The 24,232-nt window shown below is 39.8% G+C and overlaps 1 protein-coding gene across 1 annotated transcript in view; it reads left to right on the top strand.

The window, feature by feature from the left end:
- Window positions 1-24,232, top strand: part of NDRG1 (N-myc downstream regulated 1) — a 40,243-nt gene that overhangs the window by 11,495 nt on the left and 4,516 nt on the right. The window contains exons 2-13 of the mRNA XM_027645587.1: window positions 2,099-2,177; window positions 4,890-4,925; window positions 12,365-12,470; window positions 14,160-14,280; window positions 16,173-16,235; window positions 17,843-17,903; window positions 18,351-18,437; window positions 19,953-20,009; window positions 20,960-21,063; window positions 21,455-21,511; window positions 22,389-22,440; window positions 23,200-23,247. Of these exons, the coding sequence (XP_027501388.1) occupies window positions 2,115-2,177; window positions 4,890-4,925; window positions 12,365-12,470; window positions 14,160-14,280; window positions 16,173-16,235; window positions 17,843-17,903; window positions 18,351-18,437; window positions 19,953-20,009; window positions 20,960-21,063; window positions 21,455-21,511; window positions 22,389-22,440; window positions 23,200-23,247 (855 nt within the window). The 5' untranslated portion in view covers window positions 2,099-2,114. The remainder of the gene's footprint in view (window positions 1-2,098; window positions 2,178-4,889; window positions 4,926-12,364; window positions 12,471-14,159; window positions 14,281-16,172; window positions 16,236-17,842; window positions 17,904-18,350; window positions 18,438-19,952; window positions 20,010-20,959; window positions 21,064-21,454; window positions 21,512-22,388; window positions 22,441-23,199; window positions 23,248-24,232) is intronic.

Raw genomic sequence — 24,232 nt, forward strand, 5'->3', positions numbered from 1 at the left:
ATCTATTTGGCTTCAGTACAATTGCACATGAATATTCTCGACTTCCAAATATTGCAGCAGCATTTATCTTACATCTCTGCTGTACACAATTGCTCACTACATTGATGGCTGTAATTGCAAAAATATGTAACGCTTACTAAACTGTCACTTGCAGCTGCTTGAAATCTTGTTAACTTGTTTTTTGCTTGTTCTTTAACATAAAAATTTGTAATGGACAAAACTTAATGGAAAAGCTGGAGAAAAAGGGTGAACCAGAGTAACTTGAGTCTTTTAACTATTTATGTATCTCTGCCCTGTTTTAAATTTGGATAACAACACTGGCAACGGGGTCAGTTTTGATACTGTTCCCATACCTCAAGTGATGAGGTAAAATACTAATAAAACATTTCTCTAAGCTTAAGTTTCCTGATCTAATTCTTTAACAAAAGTCCACCTGGTTTAATAGCTAGTAGGAAGGCTTCCTAAAATCCAAAACTGCATGCGTGGACACCCATGTTTTTTCAGCATTGACTTTCTTGGTCTGAGTGCATCCCTTCATAGCTTCCTGCAGCATCCAGCCATCTTGAGAAGAGTCACTAGAGCATCTTTACCCAGGGACAAAAGCATCAAGTTAACCCATGTGGCAGAGTGAAAAATGTTGCTGCTGCCACTGGCCTTGATGCTCCTGTGGGCTTCACAGACCTTCCTGAGCACCAGGTCATTTATTTAGACAGAGTTGATTGGCTTAAATCAGATTTAAGTCAGGAGGTGGAGAAATCATGGCTTAAAGAATCAATGTAAATTTTGTTCTATATTTCTGTACTTATGTTCAGGAAAACTGTTAATAATTAAAATGTGTGCAGTTACACAGTCAATAATTCCTAAATACATTTCAACCTTTTGTCTTGCTTTGCGTACACTTACTCATATGCTTAATTTCTAAACTTTTTAAGAAAAGTAAATTATTCACTTGGTTTATAGTTATGTAGATGGACAAAATTGGAAATTTATGAAAGATGTCCAAACCCTACATGACATGCATTTCTCCAGCAGGCCAGAGGATATGTAATAAACATACTTTGACTTTTGTATTTGTCATCCTGCTGCTGAAACAGTTCCAGTATCTCTTGAGAACTGTTTCAGGTCATCATTAGAGCTTCATAAAGAACAGTCCTCTGTAGTGCCTCTGGCACTGTGCAGGGCCAAGAGCTGGACTTGATGATCCTTGTAGATCCTTTCCCACTCAGCATATTCTGTGATTCTGTGACCTTATCTTTGTCAAGAGAATGAAAACACATTATTTTTTTAAACTCCCAGTTTGGACTGTTGTGCGTGATGAACTGAGATGCCTGTTAGTTCAAGTGTAGAGGGTGCTCTGCACATGCAGCACGGCCTATGTCTCTGTTTGCCTTTGCAGTCGCCTCTTCTGTTTAGCTGTGTCTGTGTTCCCAGCTAAGCTTCCTGCAGTTGAGAGCTGGACATTGCATTGCTAATCCTGTCCTAGAGCAGGATACAACCATCTTGTTCCTTCTTTTGACAGTTTTGAAAATTGCATTATTGCACATATCTTGTTGGTGTCCACTTAAAGGAGTATCTGACTTTTATCTGTCCTGAAGAATGGAGCATTATTAATCTGAGAGTAAAACAGTGCTAATGAGTGTCCTATTCACTTTTCTTACAGTAAAATGTGGAGCATAGAAAGAGAGCCTTGCATAGACTAAAAAAAAAGGTTTCAGGAGCAAGTATTCAAGCGAGTTTCAGAAGGTAGTTGTGCAGATCTGGCTATGCCTCCTTTCAACTGTGGAATGATAGTTTTCATGACTCTCTCCACTGGTGCCTGCCCTGTTTCCTTCAACATTCCCTGACTTGAAGCTGCCAAACTTCTGTTTGATCTTGCAGAATTCTTGCAAGAATTTCTTTAATCTTGTATTGTGCACGAATGTGTATATAAATAAACCAGTGAGGCATTTTACAAGAGATTCATAATGTTCTTGCAGAGGTCTTTTAAACTATAACCTGAGTGGGTCATTGTGGGGGGCTGGGTGGAGCAGGATCTCCACTTGTTTCTGTATTTAATCTTTGATGCAAGCTGAGAACAAATCTCTTTTCATCTTTGCAGATATCAACTACTGACCATGTCAACAGAATTCCAGGATGCTCACCTTGCAGAGGTGAAACCTCTGGTGGAGAAGGAGGAGGTAAATATTGTAAAGCTTTCTAGAGCTTATCTATTTTGTTAGGACTGCTGTTGGTGCTGCACATGTGCTCTTGGATTAGTTCTGACATATTATATGGAGAAAACAAGAAAAAATGGAGATGGAATAAGAGCAGTTCGGGGTTGTTTTAAATAATGCAAAACTGTGCCTTAATTGTTTGTTCTTTCCTCCTGTTTGGTTTTGTGCTTCTCTAAGTATGATGGTGACACTTTTTCTTCTCAGAATAATGACAGCTCTGTCTTTAGTTGTAGTGAATGATGCCAATTGGGCAATCTCCTGTACATCTGTCTATACCTACAGACTTCTCAATGTAAAGACAGACTTTATTCTGTCAGCTGCCTGTCAGGGAGGAACAGAGAGCCTTTATTTTTCCTTTGGGCACATCTGAATCCAGAGGTGGGGCTGAGCCCCATCCCATCCTCTTTGAGTGGATGGGGACAGCAGTTACACACCAACTGCCGGGTCTGCAGCCAGCTGGGTGTGCACAAGCTGTTGCAGCATAGAAACATCCTAGCCTTTTTTTTTTTTTTTCTCCCCTTTAGTCTTGTACTACATTTCTTTTCTTTTCTTTTTATGCCTTTTTTTTTTTTTTTCAAAAAATCTGCTGATAGCATCTGGATTTGGTGGCTGTCTGACTCTTCAATGGTAGCAATTCTCTGTGCTTTGGTATGTTCATGGCAAAAAATTCACTGTAATATGTGAAGCAATGTCTCGGCTTTTTTTCTTGAATCTAAACTAAGATTTTTTTTTTCCCAGTGAGGTTAGTTCTTGACAATGATGTATATAAATGTGTTGCGGCTTCTTTTTGATTTTCTGCACTAAAATTCATTGCTCTATCTGATGCTTTCTTTATTTTCTACCTCTTTTGTGTAAACACTTTAGCAAATCATTTCCACTTATCGCAGTGAAATAGCTAGAGAAACTTTAAACACAGCTTGTTTGCCAAGGACATTGCATGAAAGCAGAGCTTGTTTGAATACCAGTGAAGGCAGGACTCAAACTTTTCAGCAACTAAGATCCCTTTTTAATGCCCGTATTGTTCAGTAGTAGCAAAGCAAAGGGGAGACTAAGCAGAAGACCTGTTAATACTGGAATATCTTTGCTTTAAAATTCAGAAATATCTGAAGACACTGATTAACTTCCTGGGTTTCTGTAGCACATAGGTCAAAAGTTGGAGTCTTGACAATAAACCCTAAATGCTTTTGTTCATGATGTTAGCTTAAATTTTGTCAACATGGGGAAACTAGCAGAGAATTTGATTCCTCTGTGACCATTCTTCACACAGATGAAGGAAACTACTTAATGTATTTTGAGAAAGTGGAAAATGTTGCCCTGAAAAACACTGAGCACATGCTAAGGTTAACAGTGGAGCTGGTTTTGAGTGGGTGATGCAACCTGAAGGCATGTCCTGGCTTGTTGTTCTTGGGTTTCTGCTGTAGCTGAGTTTTCATTCCTGAGCAGTGATCAGCCTTATTTCATATGCTGTTGGTACAGATGCCACATACACTTATTGCTTTCAACTCTAGGTCCCACTGGAACAACGGTGGATGACATGCTCTGTTTAAAAGCTATCAAGACCCACAGTATAGTAAGATTAAAACTCGGCAAGCACATTGCCTAAAGCTAGGCTATGTAAAGTGACTTCCACAAGCTCAATCAGCTCTTTAGCTACTTGTTTGTATGAACAAGACAGTGCCTAATTGCCTAAAGGCGCTCTCTCAAGTTGTGTCAGAATTGCAGGTTGGACTGCAATGCTTTGAGGTCCACCCTCTGAGACAATATTGCCTAAGACAGCAGCTGTATTGCTTCTGATATCTGCCCTTAATTTATCTGGGCTTCTGGAGCTGGGTGACTTCCTTGTCATGATTCTAAGCTTTTCTTTTCATTTCCATATTTTTTTTCAAGCTTTGGCCTCTCTCTCACTTTACAGCATAAAGTGTTTTCTTGGCTGTTCTTCCTTCTGTTTTCAGCCCTGCAGTGGAAATAGGAATTTGACTTCTTCCTTGTCTTTTAATAAAAGGAGGTGACTATAAGACACTTCTTCTTTTGAAGCTTTAAGCCTCATATACTATCGGAGATGAGGAGGATGTCACTAAAGTCCTTTCCTGAGGGAGATCCTTGACAGATTTTTGTCAAGGATCTTGACCGTAAGAGTTTGTCAGCAATAGCTGTGGTGGGTCACAGTTTGGAATGGACCTCTCTGTGTTCATCCAGCCTCCCAAACACTACAAAGACTAATTTTGGCTAGAATAAACCCCTTCTCACCTTCCACATCACATAATCAAATCCCAGTAATGACTGCTTAACTGAGTTGGAAGTGCTCAGTGCATGCTCGAATGGTGACTTTTCATCCTGGGCAGGACTGTTGGCTGTACCATGGCTACAATAAGCTCAGTGTTTTACTACTCCTTGTGAACGTATTGTTCAGTGATTTTAACAATAACTGAGGATGCACCAGGTTTTATGTTTCATTTTGCTGGTCTGTAATCTAGTATTTTACTGTTTCATGGTCTCCATCAAGATTAGCAGGTAAAAAGTTCTTGGGTGAATTTGACATTCTCCAAGAGAACTGTCATTGAATGAAGGGACAGGCAGAGCTCTGAGCTGCAAAACTGGTGCGTTAGATCAGACATCCCAGCATAGGTTTCTGTAGCTGCAAGTTACTTCCATTAATGCTTTCAAATCTCTTCACAGGCTATCACTCGCCTCCTTCCAGACTTCGATGTTCAGGCAAGTAAAGTTGTGGTTTTGTTGTTTGCTTGTTTGTTTGGGGGTTTTTTTGTGGATTTTTTTGTGTGTGTGTTTTGGTTTTTTGGTTTTTGTTTGATTTTTTTTTTTTTTTTCTGGCAAAAGGGGAAACGGAATTGACATTTGAGAAAACAACAAGATGTGACCAGAAGGAATTGCCTGCTTGCCAGGAATGCTGTTACTGTGAGAGGGGTCTGAATGGGGCTATGCTGTAGCGATGTGAAGGGGACCACGGGAGGTCTTTTCAATCTGGAGCTGAGAAAGTTTCATTCAAAAGGGTGACTGGGTTGCAAGCAGTTCTATTCTTGCTGAGAGAATGAGAATCTTTGTTAGTGATACTGAAAACAATATATTCCCTTCCCACATGGACACGCACTTTCCCCAATTAATTTGCTTTCATTAGCACTATGCATGCCTTTCCTTGGAAGAAGTGCCCTTGTGAATGCATCCTGTTATGTTGTTGAAATTTTCCAAGAGATTCCTGAGGCATGTGTGGTCATGAAAGGTGTTAGGCAATCCATGATGTCAGTAATAGGACATATTTATTTATGGTCAGAACATAAGAGTTCATAAAGCACACCACTAGGTCACATGGTGGCTCTCCACTTTCTATGTGTCATGCTTCTGAAAGATGACTTAGTAAATCTCCTGGCCCCTCTTATTTTGTTGTCACTTGGGCTTTTGACTGAGAAGTTTGTTCTTGCTGGCTCTTAAGCTGAGACTAAGGAAATGGACAGTTGCAGGAATCAGGCTGTGTTCAACTGGGATGGAGAGCAGGGGGCGTGTACCTATCAATGAAAAGAGCGAGTGGTGTTTTCCCATTACTGAGGACAAGGAGTATGTGTTGGCAAAAAAGGCTCACTGTGTGTCTCCTTTTTATCAAGGGCCGTAGAAATGGAGGTAGACTGTGCAGGAAACAGAGAAAACTATTAAATTGTTCTAGTCTTTTGAAGGTTCAGGCAGAGGTCCTTGAAGGAAATAACCCCTCTCTACTTTATTGTGTTTTGCACTTTATTAGCACCTGTCTATATCTTTATTCAATGTTGTGTAAACTCGTTAAATTCAATAGTCTTTACTTTGGATACCAAGTGAGACAGTTATATCAGACATCTTTCAATGGTTCTTACTTCAATAGCAATGCTGTAGTTTACACCAATCCTGCATCTTCCCCGTCATCTTTTCTAAGGATGAAATCCACTGCCAGAAATCTTGAAAAATGGACATTAAAGTTACCACTATGCAACTTCTTGCAGGACTGTGCACAGCATGGGAGAAGCTTTCCATTTGGGTCCAGATTGATCACTTGGTCTAAATAAATCTGAATCCCAGATTAAGTCTGCTAACAGGAATACTGCGGTATTTTGATTAAGAATCCAGAAGTGACCCATATTTCCCTTCTATTCTTGGAATAAATTGCTTGGTTTGTAAACCATGTATATATATAGGGTTTTTAACTTGCAAGATCAAATTCTCTAAGCCTTTTTGCTTTTTTTTTTTCATGTTTTGGATTAACTACCACTAATCCAGAGCAGTGGTTCTTGTCATTTAGTGCTGTTCTGCCAGATCTTACTTTTTTTAATGATCCTTCTTTGTTAAGAGTTTAATCTGTGGCTGTTCTAGTTCAGAGAGAAAAAATGTGGAAGAATAGTCTCAATGCATTAAGAACTGTGGCTGCAAAGGAGGCTTAGCTTTGAAACTTAAACCCCCAAGTACCCTACCTATGTATCTTTAAATTCTTCTGTGGTTGATTTGTGAAAGAGGTGGTTTGGAGCTGTTGTGAGAGACTTGATTGCTTAGTTTATTGGAAAAGTTCAGGCTCTGGAGGACCCAGGTCACTGAGGGCTGACACTGAAGTGTGCTCTTAGTGAGCGACCTTTCCCAACCTCCACTCTTGGGTGGAGGAGGGATCCGGTCAGGGAAGGTGATCAGTACTTGGCAGGATGGAGCTTCTTATTTAATGCATGTGTATGGGTATGGGTGTCCACCACATCCACTACAACTTGCTCTGCCCTTCTGGGAACAAGTTATGCAGTGTTCAGTTAATGTCTCTGTTTCTGCCACTGGTGAAAAGTACTGATTGTATGTGGCATGTCTTCCTTCCAAGAATAAATTTTATCTAGCTATTCAGATTTGGAAAAAAATACATCCTTATTTCACATGCTGTTTTAGATAGACTGGAGTTAAACGTAGTTTTCCGTTTTTAAGGTAAGCCACTGTATAGTGCAATATCACCCTCCTAAAAACACACATTGCAAGATGTGTATGTGGTTATTCTCTGGAGTAAAGTATTCATGAAGTTACCAGGGGATGGCCAAGACAAGACATGGAAGAACTGACAGCTCTGAACTACATCTAGTCAGCATTTTGTCTGTTATTATGTCAGTGGCACCCACCTGAAAATTGAAGTAAAGGTCCCCTGCCTCGCAAGAAGGGGGAGTGTTCCTGACCAAACCTGTTTCAGCATAATTAATGATAATCCAGTGCAGGGCAGTGTGCCCTGTGTGGCTTTGTTTTCACCATGCTGAGCACATTTCAGTTGTATTTTCAGTTTGATGTATTTGCCTATTCTCTGGCTCAGTAGGTTGGGAGCCAACAGGAACCCGGCTCCTCAACACTGTGTGTAAATTCTCTCAGCTCTGTGTTTCAGTCCATCAGGACACTGCTTTCTCAGTAACTAAGAAAACTTTGTGCTGTGTGGCATCTGTAGGTGGCAGAGATGAGTTTGTCCCTTGCAATTCTTGGCTCGTGGCCATCTGTATCCACTGGCATGCAACAGCTGTGGAAGCTTTACTTCTTTCTCCTGCCTGTTCTGGGAGAAGGAAAGAGCTGCCCTGCAATGGGAGATGAATCAGCTGGTCCTCGTGGCATGACGGGGTGGCTTTTCCACTGACATCAGTGGATGTGGTTTGGAGCATTGCAGGATGTTCTGTGGATTTCCTCCTCCTTTTAGGTCGCTGAAGGAACGGGCTGGGGGTGGTTGCAGTTTTGTGCTTGGCAGAGCAGTGTGACCCAGTGCTAATTGGACTAAGAAGAATCCCTGGGCAGAACTATCGCAACAACCTGCGTCAGTTCCTGCACCAAAGTTTTTGTTATTGGCTTTCACCTTAGCAGGGCCACTTACTTTTACATCTAAAGTCATCATCCTCATTAATGCACCTGACTCACAGCCTGAATTGGGGAACTAAAATAGAGATCCTAACAAAACAAACAATAATAAAAAGAGGAAAAATAACTAGAAATGTGGGCATTGGGGGTTTAGAAAAATATAAGATGACTTGAAATCCTATTTTAAAGTAGAAAAAACTGGGAGGAAAATGTTAACTTCAGGGCAAAGGGGATTTGAAACTTAACAATGAAATACTACATTAAAAGCTCAAATATTTTTGATCTTAAAGGCATTGAAAAAAAGAAGTGAAAAAATAGCTTACACAGGTATTACTATATTAAAGTTATTAAGTAATATGGATTTAAAATATACTGTCTCCTAGCAATTTAAAAGCTTTTTAAATCATCTTTAAAAGCTCTGAATCTATTCTCTCAGTTATGAGGCAAGAGAAGGGGGTGTATTTAACAGGAATAATATTATAAGTTAAAATAAAAGCATGAGATTGTAATTGAGGATTACGTGTATTTGAAAGCTTTAAAATCTTGATGGAATTAAGTATTTTACTTAAAATGTAAAATTACTTATTTATCTAAATGTGCAATGTGTGTGTGCAGTTTTGCTTTTTAGATATTTTCTTTTTAGATATCATTTTGGTTGCATATCCCATATTTCAGAAAACAACTTGTTTGTAAACATGTTCCTCAATCCATGTCTTCCTTAGTGAGGAGGGAGAGAGGAAGGAAAAAATGAGCTCTCCCGTGTGATAACAGATTCTCCCCCTTCTAACCTCATGAAAAAAAATCAAAAAATATTACTTGAAGCAAAAATAAAATCTATTTTAGAATGGCCCAGCACCTTCAAACTGAGACAGACTCTTTTAAATTGCACATATTTAAAGTATTTTTGTGTATTTTTTTTAGGACACTAAGATAAGACTGCACCTCTGTTAGAGATGTGAACAGATGGTGTGTTTGTCTTTATCCTTCTATCGGATTAGTGTACCTTGGATTTTTTTCTAAGATAGTATTTTAATACAAATCAGTTGGTGAAGAGCCTCTTACTATAATGTTGATGTTGATTGGGATGTGCTGCCATCTGTTTTCAGTGCTCTGCGTTTTGAAAACATCCATCCCTACATCACGTAGACAAATCTCTTGATCTTTAATAGGATCAATAGGGATGTGAAGTTGTTGGTTTGATGTCACCAAACAAACTGGTTTGAATTGATTTGTTTTTTAGAACCTTGTGGGTATTTCCCATTAAGAATTTGAGCTACTGGAAAATAGCACGACCTCTTTGAATTAGGGGAGTCTTACTGTGAAGGTAATGAGGAATTAAGCCAATTATTAAACTGACTGTGTTTTATGCCAGTTATTGGGATCATGGTTGCCTGTTGTCTCTGAACTATTTTTAGTTGACACTGAGTTTGAACTAGACTCAGGTTTCTAGTTCCAGTAGAAATAGCTGTGGCAGTCAGTGGGATGTGCAGGTTCAAGAGTTTGGCTTTATTGACCATGAACAGCCTTTTTCATTCTTGCATGAAGGAGGGAGATCCAAAATCTTGAGGTGATCCCTGCAAAGAAAACACATTCTGGATTTTTCAGTGCTGTTACTGGAAGGCTCTAGTAATAAAAATCTGAGTATATGAAATGTCCATTAGCCTCTGAGGAAGAAATAATTTCTATATTCCACACTCGACTGGAGGTGTGTTACACAATAACACTCACTCTCATTACTGTGAGGTTACCAAATTATCAATTTTTATGCTTTACATTGAAAATTATCTAAGTATAGAAGGGAGAGTAGAATGTGGAAAATATTATTTGCCATTATTATTAATTTCCACTATTATTAGTTGCTATCTACTGCCATTGCAAATCTCTTCTGGACTACTGTATGATGACATTACCCAATTTTATATTAATTATATGATATTATATATTATTGGAGCCCTGAGCAATCTGATCTAGTGGGTGACATTCCCTGCCCACAGCAAGGAGGTTGGAAGGGATGTTAAAGATCATCTTTCTGTGATTCTATGTTTCTATTTTAATAGTCTATGTTAATGATATACTCAAAGTATAATGTATAATAAGCTATTTTCTGCCAGAAATTCAACCTATAGTGGCATTAGTGTAATGTGGGAATTCTTTTAACTACTTTGGAAAATAGTAGATTTCAAACATTTAAAAGTCCTTGGTTTTGTCATGCAGAATAATTGACTTAGACTAATTTCTCAAAGTGTTTTGTGTTTATACTGAAAATTTTAATCCTGACTTTTAGGAAAGAACTTGCTTCTGATTTATTTGAACATAAGTTTGGGGTATTTTAGCATTTGAGATAAGAAAATATGCAGTGAAGCTAAACTTCTCAAAACCTGACAGAATCAGCAACAGGACAGACTGTGCTAATTCCCGGGTTTTAAAGTTTGGCCCTTTGTACATTGTGTGGCAGAGACTTAGTTCATCTTTGATGTCTGAGCTCTATTGAGTATGTACTTCCCCTGGTCAAACCTGACTCAAATCCTATTTAAGAATGACATCCTCGTGAATTAGTCTGTTTTGGTTTTCCTAGCTGGGCATTATGGGAGTCATAAGCCTATGTAGGGTAGCAGCTTGTCTATATAACCCAGTTTCCTACTGGGACAAAGTAGAAACCCGCTACCCGTCCTCTTTATGACTTGCTGGATTTATCACCCTGTTTTGCCTAAGGATGGTTCTGGATGTGGAAGATACAGCTTACCTGCTAAATAATGCAGTGAGTATGCAGAGGAATGAGTCTCTAAGGAGACATAAAAGCTGAAAATTAGAGTTTTGATGGAATATAGTTCAGATAGCAGCAATGTTCAACTCACCAAGTGTACAAGGGGTGTAGGTCTTGATTCATTGCTGTAGTTGTAACTTAAAACTGGTGTAATTATGTAACTAAAAGCAGAATAGATGAAATGTAGAATGGCATTGCCCAGAATCCTTATTTTCAACAAAATGTGCAATGTATACATTGTATCAAATTAAGGATCTGAGATTTAGATTGAATTGTTACCTCAGATCTTTGGAGAGTTTTTTAAAGGTTTTTGCAGAGGCTGTATGCCTCTGATTTCTACAGAATATTTTTAATAGGTTTGAATTTAACTTGGACTTTACCTCTGGGCATTATAAGGCAGAGCAAGTCAAGCAAGCCCTGCAGCAGTAGGCAGGACATTGAATGACATGGATCATATCTTATCTGTGTCCTGTACAGTACATAAAGTATTCTGCTGAGATGATAAGACTGACTGCTACCTATTAACTGCTTTGACTGCTATGTGACTGTAACGGTACTGTAAATAAGTGTCATAAATAACTGTTGGTTTGTGATTCCCCTTATACATATTGGCAAAACAACGAATTGTTTGTGCCCATCTGAAGTTCAAGTGCAGAAGAAACAAAAAGCTGTTCCATCTGTTGTGTAAGTTAGATGTGACCCAAGCCCATCTAACTTTCATAGAGATCGAATAAATAAGTTGGTGCTGAGAGGGACTTTGGTTTGTTAATGATGGTGTCCTTGGCTTTATTAAATACTGTTTGTCATTAAATAGTACAAACTTCTGTTATCACTAAATAGTATAAACTCCTGTTATGCCAAATAATAGTGACATGCTTCTTAATGTTGTTTTTCTGATAATCACCACAATGTTGTGGTTATTCTGCTCTATAGCAAAATAACTTCAGGCGGTGTTTTATGCTGAAGTCTGTACCTCAAAAGCCATGAATAAAACACATGTGGTGGCTGTTTTTACTGGGGAAGTCTACTGCAATCAGAAGCTTCATACTGTGATAAGCCTTTATGGCAAACATGCAAATACAAGCTGCTTAATACTGCTTTCTTTGGGGAGTAGTAATTATTTGCTGAGTCCTTTTCCTAGAAAACAAGTATTTTGTCTTGGCAACTTGCAGTTTTGCAAATGTTGAGAGTCAGTTGTAAGTTCCTGTTCTTTTAGGTGTCACTACATCAAAGTGCTTTCCTAGTTTTCTTATGATGCCTTTTAATGAGGTTAAAAACTGTTTAACTGTTCCCTCAGCATCTGGTTAAAGCTAGAAGCTTAGGTGCTTCTGTAGTTGTCTGTGGAACTGGAGTAGATGACAGTCAGATCTAAAATATTAGCACAGAATTCTCACCATGGGGGAGAACAGGAGCTGTTAGCACAGAGATTGTGGAACAGACCCTGAGATGGGCAGGACCTGTGCTCTTGGTTGGACAAGGTCTGCTGCAACAGATGTGGAGCACTTGCTCAATCCCCTGACACATTCTTCCCATTCTTCCTGTTCTCTACCAGGAGCAAGATGTGGAGACTGTGCATGGCTCAGTCCGTGTCACTATGTGTGGGACCCCCAGGGGGAACCGCCCAGCCATCCTCACCTACCATGACATCGGGCTGAACCGTAAGTAGACTTTTTATTTAACAGCACAGGCATGACCTGTTTCTGTAATGCTGTAACTGCTGTAACAGTTCTGTAATTGCTGGAATCAGAGGTGTGGAAGCAGCGATGGTTAGGAAACCTTCCCCAGGTCCTCGATTGTTTGTGTGCATTGAAACCTGCTAGATGGCACGATTCCTCTCTTACAGCAAATTTAATTCTCAGATTTTTTTTTTTTTATCCTTGTGAAGTAAATAATTGGAATATTTCAGTGGCAGGAGCAAAAGATCGCTGGTTGTTCATAACAACTCTGTGTAAGCACTGTAAAAACATCTCTAGGGAGGCTTGATGGTGTATTGACAGCAGGACTGAAAAACAACACTGCTGGGGCTTTGCCTTGGGTTCCTGTCTGATAACCAGCCTTGTGCTGCTGTGAGTTTATATGAATTACAAGTCAAGTTAGGATGATTAAGTGCTGGCTTTGTGTCCTTAGACAAGGAAGTCCTTATGAGGGAGAAAACTTTAAGTACCTTTTATCTTATCTGTCATTTAATGAGCTAATATCCAGACCTGCTCTAGTTTGTTCTTTTCACCAGTACTATTTGCTTCACACAATTCACCGTTTCTTAATAAATTATTGATATTTAAAAACACCTGCAGATCTTTAAAGTCTGGCTATTACTGGGGAGTGGATATTATTAATAAGAAAAATATCCTGTTTTCTTGTCCGTTTTTAGTGGAACTTTCTTATTTTATTTTTGATTTTCAGTGGATCAGGGCAGAGCTTAATCTGGATCCTATCTTTGAGTAAGACTTTTTTCCATCTCAAGTTACAAAGTCTATGGTAAATAAACTTTCTCTCCCTTTGAAAGTGGAGGAAACTTTTCCCAAGCTTGTGTGTTCTCTCAAAGCTGATTTGAGCTAAAAGTATTTTATAATCTGCAAGGATTCTGGATGTATGTTGTAGTATGAAGACATGCAGAAACACGAAGAATATCGTACCATTTTCTAGGCATCTCAAGTCTGGTGTGTTCCACTCTAGAAGGAAAATGTCCTAATCCTCTCCCCACATTAATATTGCTTAAAAATCAGAAATCAAATAACCTCAAAGTATGGGGCCTATAGCACTGAGTATCCCAGAAGGATACTTTTGTCTTGAGCTGCCTGCAACAGTTGATCATGCACTGTTCATCTTGTAATGTTTGGGTAAAAGCACAAGCCATGATCTCAGCCTTGGATACTTTTTTCTTCCATCATTTTGACACAATCAAAAAAATAAAGATTGGACAAGGAAATGGATAGATAATTTAATCTAAGCAAAAACCTCAGATGAATATCATTAACTACATTTTATTATTTTGACTTTGCATAAAGAATAATTTTTTGAGAATTTAGTGTACCAAGAAAATACTGGTTGCAGGTACCAAAATAACCTGGATAAACCTTAACTGGACATGATGAAGGAGCTGTTCAGGTTTTATGCTTCAAGAAATTAAAGCAAGTTGACACAGGTTGCTTTGTAGTAGGGCTTTACTTGTCTTTCCTACTTAGAAATAAAACTACCCCTTTTCTGAGGCTACAACACCACTGATCTGGTTGAGTCAACTTTTGATTGATTAACATGCAGGATAGTTTAATAAATTATTCTTTTATAGTAGCAAACTTACTATGTCCCACAGCATTATTATTTCGTATTTTCTTTTCCTTCTCAAGATAAAACGTGCTTCAATCCTCTCTTCAACTTTGAGGATATGCAGGAAATCACCCAGCACTTTGCAGTCTGCCATGTGGATGCACCTGGTCAGCAGGATGGAGCACCATCTTTTCAAGCTGGGTGAGTTGTCTGGGAAACAACCCATTTCTTTAGAGGTATCCTCTTCCTGGAAAAAGTCTTGATCTGCCATTTGATTAAAAAGTGCTTGAAGCAAACACAGCAGTTGACTTTTGAACTTAAATCCTGATACTAAAGTACTGGAGCCTGGGAGCTCTGTTTTGTTGTGCCAGTTCACAATAGACTTTGGGGCTGAAATTTTAAGTTTTTGCTCTGATAACTAAACTGCTTTTAAAGCAGTTCCTTGATAGATGTCTACACCTTGTCAATTTAAATATTGAGTCACCTTATTTTGTGATGACATCATGAAGACAAAAAACCTAAATTATTCCTATAAATAAGACAGACATTAGTTGAATATCCTTCTTAAATCTGCGGTCTTAGTGAAATGGCAGCATGGTAGATGTTAATAAGCAGACCTGATAACCTCCCTGGAAAATCCAAGATTTTGGACAGGAACAAGGTGGTGTACCCCCACAGAAGGCCATGGATAGCTGCATACTTCTGACTGTGTATCACGCTGTAACTCTTCAAAACCTTGTGTGCCATGAGCACCAAAATGCTTGACCCATTTAGGTCAAATGGTGCAGGTTTACACAGAAATGCTCCTTGGATAGGAGTCAGCTTGGTTGAGGAAGGGAGCAGCCAACATGCTAAGGGGAGGATATAAGGCGAGAACTCGTTGTTCTGTAAGAACTACGTATTAAGGAGCTTATAAGTACCCTTATTGCATGAGCCAGTCTATTTCCCTTCTTAATTTTTAAGCTGGTCTGATGCTGAGGAGGTCATGATGGGCCAGGTTCTCAGCTGTTGTTGACTGCAATGGCTCAGTTGTCTATCAGAGCAGCCTACAAAGCTATTTCAGTCACCCCTTCTTTGCATTTGTTTAAATCATGAGCTTTTAAGTGCCTTAACCCTCACATCCTGAGCAAGTGTTAACTCTTCTAAAGTTGTCAGCTGCATGAGGGCAACCATCGTGATCTATGCTAGTAAATACCTCTACTTGATAGAATCATGATGGCAATATAAAGAGCTGTATTCTCTCTACCTGCCCTCCAACTGGGAGACCAGCATGTTTAAGTCGTAGAATCATAGAATGGCTTGGTCTGAAAGGGAAATTTGCAGCCCCCATGCAATGAGCAGGGACATCTTGAACTAGATCAGATTTCTCAGAGGCCTGTCCAACCTGACCTTCGGTGTTTCCAGGGATGGAACATCCGCTACCTCTGTTCCAGTGTTTTGCCACCCTCATTGTAAAATATTTTTGTTCTGCATGCTGCTCAGTTGAGATTTTGCTCAGAATTTCCCTTCCTCAAAATTTTGTTTCTGCTCTGCAGAAGACTAGGAGCATTAACAGCTGTTTTTATTGAGCTTCCTCAGCAACTTCATAGCCCTTCTTATGCCTTCATTTTCTCCATTAATATTAATAGAAAGCTATTCTCATTTATCCTATGGTAATTTGTGTTTCCCTGAAAACATGCATGCAAGTTATTTGCCAGATATCTAGATCTCATTGCTGTAGTCTGTGATTCTGCAACACAGGGAAACTTTTGTGGCAGACCAGAAGTAAAAATGTGGTGAATGTGGTTGGCCTTTCCTGTTCAAACTTCTTCATAGGTTTGAAGTGTTAACTTTTCTTGGAAAAGATTCATTGTGGTCTATTTTTCTCTTAGATGGACCAGACATTTATTCTGTAACTCATAAAGTACCATATAGATTATGTACATATTTCTGTTAGTTACTTGTGCTTGCTCCTGTTCTAAATTCTGCTCATACACTAAACGATCTCATAATGAGCACATTTGGTGCCAAATCTAGTGATGACTGTGTCTAAATTTGCCAGCCTAAACTGCTGAACGTGGTGTGGTAACTCCACAAACACATGCTTGTTGTAGGTATGTGTATCCCTCCATGGATCAGCTGGCCGAAATGATTCCTGGAATCCTGAAACAGTTTGGGTGAGTGAAGAATTGTTTACTTATCTTTCTCATTCTTTTCTCCACGTCTCACTGAAAGAGCAGGGCAAAGCAGGCATTTGCTTTGATCTGGCTGTCTAGCATTTTGTTTGCTAGAACCACACATGATTGTTTCTGATTCCTCTGTTATGGGTGGATTACTTTTGCCTTGGTTTCTGACAGAGCTTATTTTTTTGCCTTTTTTGAAATGTCTGTTTATTTTTAAACAGGAAGTAACTTCAAGTGAAATCCCGTGTGCTTAATTTAGGGGTTTCCTCCAGTATTTTCTATGTATCACCCGCACAGGGGCAGGGTACAGACAATCTGTTCTTCCCCCTGTAACAATCCACGTTTTCCTGTGTGGTTAGCAGAAAAAAACCCCATGGTTGCATCTGAAGACATTTACTGTTTTGCTTCTTTGGCTTGGGTGTCTTTAAGAGGTCAGTCTGACCTCTTTAAGCCTCTTCTACCACCAAGTGCAGATGCCAGGTTGCCAATGTCGAAAGACCTAGTGGCAGTGTTCCTCGGTTGTCTACGTGGAACAAGTTTAGGTGTGTGTCCTCCCTTAAAGCTCAGCTTTAGCCAGAGCTGTAGCTGGGAAAGGTTCCTGTTCTGTTGAGCTAGTGCTTCTTGTACACAGTGAAGAGGGCAGGTAGGCACCTCCAAGGGGTTTTCAGAGCAAGCAGAGAAAACCTGGCATTCAGGGTTAGGCAGCCTTGGAGAACATACAGGCTGGGCTGGTGGTGGGGATTTCAGACCAGCACCCCAATTTAGACATTGTTCAGTTGTAACCAATTGTTACAGTACCTTGAACGAGTTTACCTCACTTCTCAAGAGATGTTTTTTGAAATGCCTCATGCAAGTCTCAAGGTTGTCAGTTCTGGTGCACTGGGGTAAAAAATGCTAACAATAATGTCAGTACCTTGAAAATTAATTAAACTGGAGTGTATTTACAAAGTATTGATTTAATCATGCTAATGAGAATGAAAATTATTCTCAGGTATTTTCCTGAAAGCATTGAATAAGCTGGTTTTCTGAGTGGTTTTGTCTAGTCTTCCCTTTCATGTATTTTCTAACACCTTGAAGGTGATGCTTTAAACCCAATTCCAGTTAATGAAAATATTTGGTTTGTCTCTGCCCTGTTGGGTTATGAAGTTTAAATTTCATCACCCCAGTGGCTGGAGAAGAGGAGATGCTTCCTTGCCAGCCCCCTGTTAGAGAGGAATCAGTGTCCCAGTTGGAGAGCTGTGAAGGGGGGAGGGCAAGGGGAGCTTGGGGAGTGGGGAGCTTTGTATTTAGGCTGTATCAGGTCTGTATCTTATAAGTTTTTTCTGGCAGAGACTAACCATTTCCTCCCAGAATCAGAAAAATGCTATGTTTGCTCAGTATATTTACTTAAAGATAAGTAAGAATGTCTGCTGCCCTGCAATGCACAAGGACTGGTGTCCTGCAAATCTTACTGGGGCTGGTGACATTGCTTAGAGTCCAGTTTGCCTGAGCTGAGCCCACCTTCTGTAGCTACATGGTGGCATGTGAAAGAGGAAGGCTACTGATGCAACGTATTTTTGGCACTCTTCCTCATTTGTCTCTTCTGTTTTATTGCTGTGTAGACTGAAGACCATTATAGGAATGGGAACTGGAGCCGGTGCCTACATCTTAACCAGATTTGCTGTAAGTTTTGTGGAGCTTCCCTAGAGCCTCTATCCTGATTTCCCTTACATATTATTGTCCCTGTAGCCTGCAGAGAGGATTCCTGCTCTGCCGTGCCCATTTAAGTAAGCAGTCAGGCTTTTAAGTGAAATACCACAATCTGCGGGATAGCTAATCCAGAAGACCTAGATTTTCCATTTTAAGGCCTGAGCTCTTCCCAGTTAATTTGCAGAAGGTTTTTATAATGGGAGTTCTCTATTTAAACTGAGGGTGGAGGAAAAAGTTAAATCTTAATGTTCTCCAGCTGCTCAGTTGAATTGCTTTAGTGAAAAATTTTTTTCCATACATATACTTGTTTTGTGCAAGATAAAACTAGACCTACCACCTTCCTCCCCAGGAGATAATTTGCTAATTTAAATTTTTTGCTGACTGATAGATCTGATGAATCTTCAATCTTTTCTTTTGCAGTTAAACCATCCAGACATGGTGGAGGGATTAGTTCTCATTAATGTAAACCCTTGTGCTGAAGGTTGGATGGACTGGGCAGCAACTAAGGTAAACATCTTTAAGTTGGTAAAATAAATCTTACTGGAAGACTGTCCAACATGAGGAGCTGGGCAAGCCTGTGTGCCAAGGCATTGCTGAAGACACAAAGTATCCCAGAATAACTCCTTTGGGGTTTATTCTTCCATTTGCAAACATACCTCCTACAGGACTAGTGATAAAAATAAGTACTTTCAGAAAACAAATACTTGTGATGTAGTGGAGCTACTGGGCATGGACAATTCTTAAGAACCAGTAACTGCCTGGGAGAATAGAATTTAACCTGGACACAGTAGTTTGGGAAACGTTTCAAGTAAACTTCAAGTGTTAGTGTAGCATTCAGTTCTTTCTTGTTCGTGGCTTTATTTACCAGAACAGACCAAAATGTGAACTAGAACACAGAAAAATATTCAGAACAACATCTTCCACATTTCAATCATCTATGTGAGTCTTAGATGCCAAAAGGACTCAGAAAAGGCTATAGTAACTGTGGACAGATTGTTCATACCACACTTTTAAGTGAAAATGTTCTCATATAAAAGAGCTCCTGTTAACTGTGTTCTTTTGTAGTTGTAAGAAACATTGCAACGTGGGAAAACAGGCACTGAGAACCAGCTTAAAAATCTTCTTGGAACCATTATATATAAATAAGCACAAACGTTACATTACATGTTACTCAAATTTAACATGTTAAAACATTTTTCAAGGTAAACTGATGGCAGACACTTCATATCATTCAGGGTCACATTTAAGCGAATGGCAGTTGCTCTAAACACTGAAAAGTACAAAAATTAGTGTGTCATCTTTTAATCGCACAGAGGCAACTCATTGTAAGCTTCTAAGATGCTGAAATGTAATGTAATGGCAACACTGGAATACTAGGAGAGACTTACACGGCTAGGATATAACATTCTTTCAAGGCTTAAGTTACTAAATAAACTCCCAGATGAAACTTATAAAAATAAACTGATATACAAACTTATTTTTAAAAAGTAGTAACTTGTCTATGTTGAAATTTAGCAGTAGACCCATTATGATTATCTCACCCAGTGTCTTGCTGTAATTAAATTTTTCCTTATCTGTGCCTCTGCCTTCTACCTGTCAAGTATTGCTAAACTTAGGAGTACAGCAGGTGATTTTTATTCTTCTGTCCTTACAAAGCAAGAGCATATATTGTGGCTTATGATCTTAAGGTATCAGCTCCATTGGGTTGTCAGGGAGGAGATTGGGCAGTGACACCCATCTGGCTGGTTTGCTTGATGTTCCTGCAGAGAGTGATTCCATATACACCTGTGCCACTAGCGCTGTTTCCTGAATAACCGCATTAAAAAAGGCTTATGAGTTGCTCAAACATAAACAACCCCTAATGGTGTTATAATTGAATTGGGGGGGGGGGGGGGGGAATATCAGTCCAGAGTATTGTACATATAGAAACAACAGAGATACATCCATTTATGGGTAATTAGAAGGTTTCAGTTGTTCAAGTGTTGTGTTAATAGCAGATACTTAGATAATCTTGCTGTTCAGATTTCAGGTTGGACAAATGCTTTGCCAGACATGGTCATTTCACATCTATTTGGAAAGGTAAGGATGTTCAAAAGATTCCTCTGTATTCAGTGTTCTATATCTACCTCCTGGGGCTGGAAGGAGAGGAGAAACCTTCACTTAAACAACAAAGGACAGAGTTAAACTGTGAGATAGGTTTCATACTTGCATTCCCGGTATTTTAGAGGTGGTATGCTGCCATGGGGCTTGCTGTGTCCTCAGGACTCAAGTGCATCTCAGTTGTGACAACTCTAGCAGGGGCAGCTCTAAACCCTGTTGTTTAGACAGCCAACACTTAAACATGAGTATAACTGCCACATTCAGCTCAGGACATAAGCATATTACCCCACATATTTTTTATATAACCTACTTGTAGCTCTGACAGCTGGTTATTAGTACTAATGGCACTCTTCAGTGCAAGCCTAATGGAAAGTACTGTAATGTTTTCTGAGGCTACTTTGCTGTGCTTGAAACTGTTAGTAAGTGCAATGGAAAACTCCATTCCAGCAGAACAAGGGACTAATCTATAAAGACTTTAGAACCAAACTGTTTGAAAATGTTACTGATTGAAGTCCTTGGAGTTTAGTTATTTACAATTGTGAAATTGAGTTCCACATTACATATGTTTGTAAGCTTTCAACATCTACTTTGCCCTGGAAACATTTATTAGGCTTATTACTCTGAATCTTCTTTATTTGTTTTAAAACCTCACACTTGCCTCACACACCTACTAACATCTGCACTACAGCTGCAGCTTTTGCAACTGTGAGATCTTAACATTACAACATACTGAAGTTTTAAAGTGAAAATTGTGGTACTGCAATTACAAACTAATATTAATTCTGGGTGACATCATGCTGGAAGTTGTCCCTTCCCTCACAGTGCACCCCTGGTGTGTAGATATGAGTCTGATATGCAACTGCTGTGCCATGTCTTCAGATCCTTTCAGGAAATAGCCCCTATTCTGAATGATTTTGTCTCCACTTTAGGAAGAAATTCACAGCAACCATGACCTGATCCATACTTACCGTCAGCATATTATTAATGATATGAATCAAACCAACCTTCATCTCTTTGTCAACTCTTACAACAGGTAATACATTTACCTGATTTCTAACTGGAAACTGTTTTAAGAGACTGTCCAGGTCTTTAGAGACAGTATTACCTGTGTGGTGAAATTGTGTGTTCCCCCAGTATAAGTTCTGCTTGGGAGTGCCTTTAGGGATCTCAGGTGGTTTGCTTATGGGAGAAGGACCTTGTGCATTTGTGGGGTGAAAGATGTTACACTGGGACTAAACTAAGACATTGATCCTTCAGTCTAAGTATGGTTCTACATCAGTTATGGAAGTTACAACACGTATCAGATTAAATTAACGTCTGAATGTCTGTGCTTTCTCTAAATTAGAAGAATATGGAAGTGTCTATAAAATCTCAGTGTATCAAAAGCCTTTATCCTCTCCATTTTTTTATTTTTTTTTTTTTAGCCGACGAGACCTAGAGATTGAGCGCCCTGTTCCTGGAGTAAATGTTGTCACCCTTCAGTAAGTATTTTATTTCCTACCAGTTTTTTTGTACATGATGTGAGGTAAGAGGTGTGATCAGTAGATGCATTGCAAATGCACTGCAGAACTGTAGTTGCATGTGCTTTTGTGCTGTAATGTAGGAGATGAGAGGTTACTGCAAGTCAGGGACTGCCATTAGGAAGATTTCCTCTCTTCAGACTTGACAAACATATATTAGCTGAAATGGAAAGTTAAGCAGTTCCAGTTCCTGTGCATGCGCAAACCTGGGCTTACGAAGTACTTGAAAAGTAGCTGTACTTATTCTCATGCAGAAATATATTGTAATTAATGGAAACAACCGAAACACCCAACCCAAAACCATTTGAAAAAACAACCAAACAAAAATTCAGGATGATGGAGCAGCTATGAGAATGACTTTGAGATCTTGTACTAACAGCTTTTCACTTATACTGCAAGCTATGCAACATAACAGTTGTCAAGTCCTTTTCTGCTCAGCTGCTGATGGTTACATACAGGAGACTCTACTTCTCTACCAATCTGTTTGGAATAAGATGGACAGATCCAAAAGTTGGAGCTCAGGGGCCTGGAGGTGGGGGTGAGACTTGGTGCTGATGCTCACATTCAATTTCTTTTAAAGCGAGGAATAAGAGCACTGGCAAGGGCTGATTTACTGCCTGATGGGGAAAAGGACAGGTTCTCAGGCAAGGAATCAGTGCATGTCAGTAGGTCTGCAGCTAATGCAGTGGATTTGATGTATGTTTAAGGTGTCTGGAACACAAACCAAATCACTTCCACACACTTAACTGTCTCATCCTTCTGGCAACACAAAACGCAGCTTAGGGCAAGTCCGGGCTGGATCAGAGATAACGCCGCTCCTGTCTGTGCTTCTTTGCAGGTGTCCTGTCCTCCTGGTGGTCGGTGACAGCTCCCCGGCAGTGGATGCAGTGGTGGGTACACTGAGCCTTCTTTGCCACCCTGCTGGGTGATGGGTGGGCAAGCCAAGCAGCTGCACAGGGCCAGCAGAGCTCCTGCCACACAGCAGCCTGGCTGGCTATTGAGCCAGCCCAGCTGGCTCTCCTCTTCAACTGCAGGAGAGCTGCCGTTAATCCCTTGCTGTTTGTGCCCTCTGTGTGTGCACCATTATTTAATAGCTACCATGTTAGGAACAATCACCACAGCAGTTCCAGTGAACCGCAAATATTTTCCTTCAGAGAGGGATCTGCTCCTGGTATTTTAGCTTGTTGTGTGGTGCTGGAGCTGTGCCCTGGATCACTATGGAAGCGAAGAGCTGCTTTTTGACCATTATAACTCACCCCAGATGACTGGATGACTTAAAATGTTGTGCCTTAATGGGCATGCCCAGTCTGCTGGCCTGAGGCCACATGGCTGCTTACCACTTGGGATGCTACCAGATGACCCCAAATCACAAGATAAACAGCACTTGTTGCCACTGGAGTCCCAGAGACAGATGAAAAATCTACAGTTCTCAACTAATGGGTTTGTACATGGAAAAAAAATGCGGTCAGAAAAGTGAACTGACTTGGGTTTAAAGATGCATATATGTATATATAGTCTTCATACAGAAGCATAAAATACTCAGTTTACTCTGTATTAAGCCAGAAAACAGAATTTTTAATCTGTTTTCATCTAGCAACTCATAATTAAGTCTTGTGTGCAATGCCTTATGCTGCTATTCTTTCATGTAGGTTGAATGCAATGCAAAACTGGACCCAACAAGGACCACACTTCTGAAGGTAATAACAAAAACTGATTTTTCAAAATAAACATTCCTCTCATGTAAAACCAGTTGGATTTACTAAAAAAAAAGGTAGAACCAGAGTGATATGCTGCAGTAGAATCCAGTTCTAATGTGAAAAGACGGTTCCTTCAGGGTAAGAGTATTTTAGTAGAATAAACAAGGCTAGGGGCTTCTTGTTGGGGTCAACAGTACAGAATTTTTCAGCTTCTCCACTTTAAAGCATTAGGGATGAAACTTGAAATGCTCTGTATTTCACACACCCATAATGAATTTGACTAGAGCTGGCAAAGCTGATCTTGAGGTATTTGGAAATGTTTGAAAAAGCATGGAAGGGAAGTGCAAACCAGTTCATTCTGATCCTGTGCTTGCCTTGCAGTAGTGTCAGACTAATTGATAGCTATAGACAACTGACACATTTATCAGCCACAATTTGGTCATCCTGCCTTTTATGAGGGTACAGTCCAGGATATCTTATCAGAAAGTTGATAAAACGCACTTCCAAACAGAAGAACGTGATGCAAAGGTTTTGGCTGATGCTTGGCATTCAGAGGATGGGTGCAGTTTTCAGCTTGTTACTGATGAAGTAATAGCATGTAAACAGTGAAACAAGTTCAGTCATGCTTCTGCTGTGAACTTCTACTGCATCTTCTGCACTGAACTGGTCAGTGAAAATGATAATAATGATTTTTGATTTTTTTTCCCAAATGCTTTTTCCTCCTAACGTCGAGGAGTTACACTGCTGCCCTACCATGTGGTCATGAGACTATCTCAGACGCTGTATCTGTGGCCAACCTTTTCTCAGTCCAGGGATATGGCTGATGCCAGATCCCATTGCAGGCCCGTTTTGCTGCTAACTAATCCTAGATAGGATTTGGGATTTCCTGTAATTTACAACTCCACTGTTTTGAGCTTGTGGTGTTCCTTGGAACAGGACTGTTTTTGTTGGGTTGACTTGGAGGGGTGGAGTGGCAGGAAAAATG

The sequence above is a fragment of the Corapipo altera genome, unplaced genomic scaffold (genome assembly GCF_003945725.1).
Source record: "Corapipo altera isolate COAL_440 unplaced genomic scaffold, ASM394572v1 51, whole genome shotgun sequence".
Lineage (NCBI taxonomy): Eukaryota > Metazoa > Chordata > Aves > Passeriformes > Pipridae > Corapipo > Corapipo altera.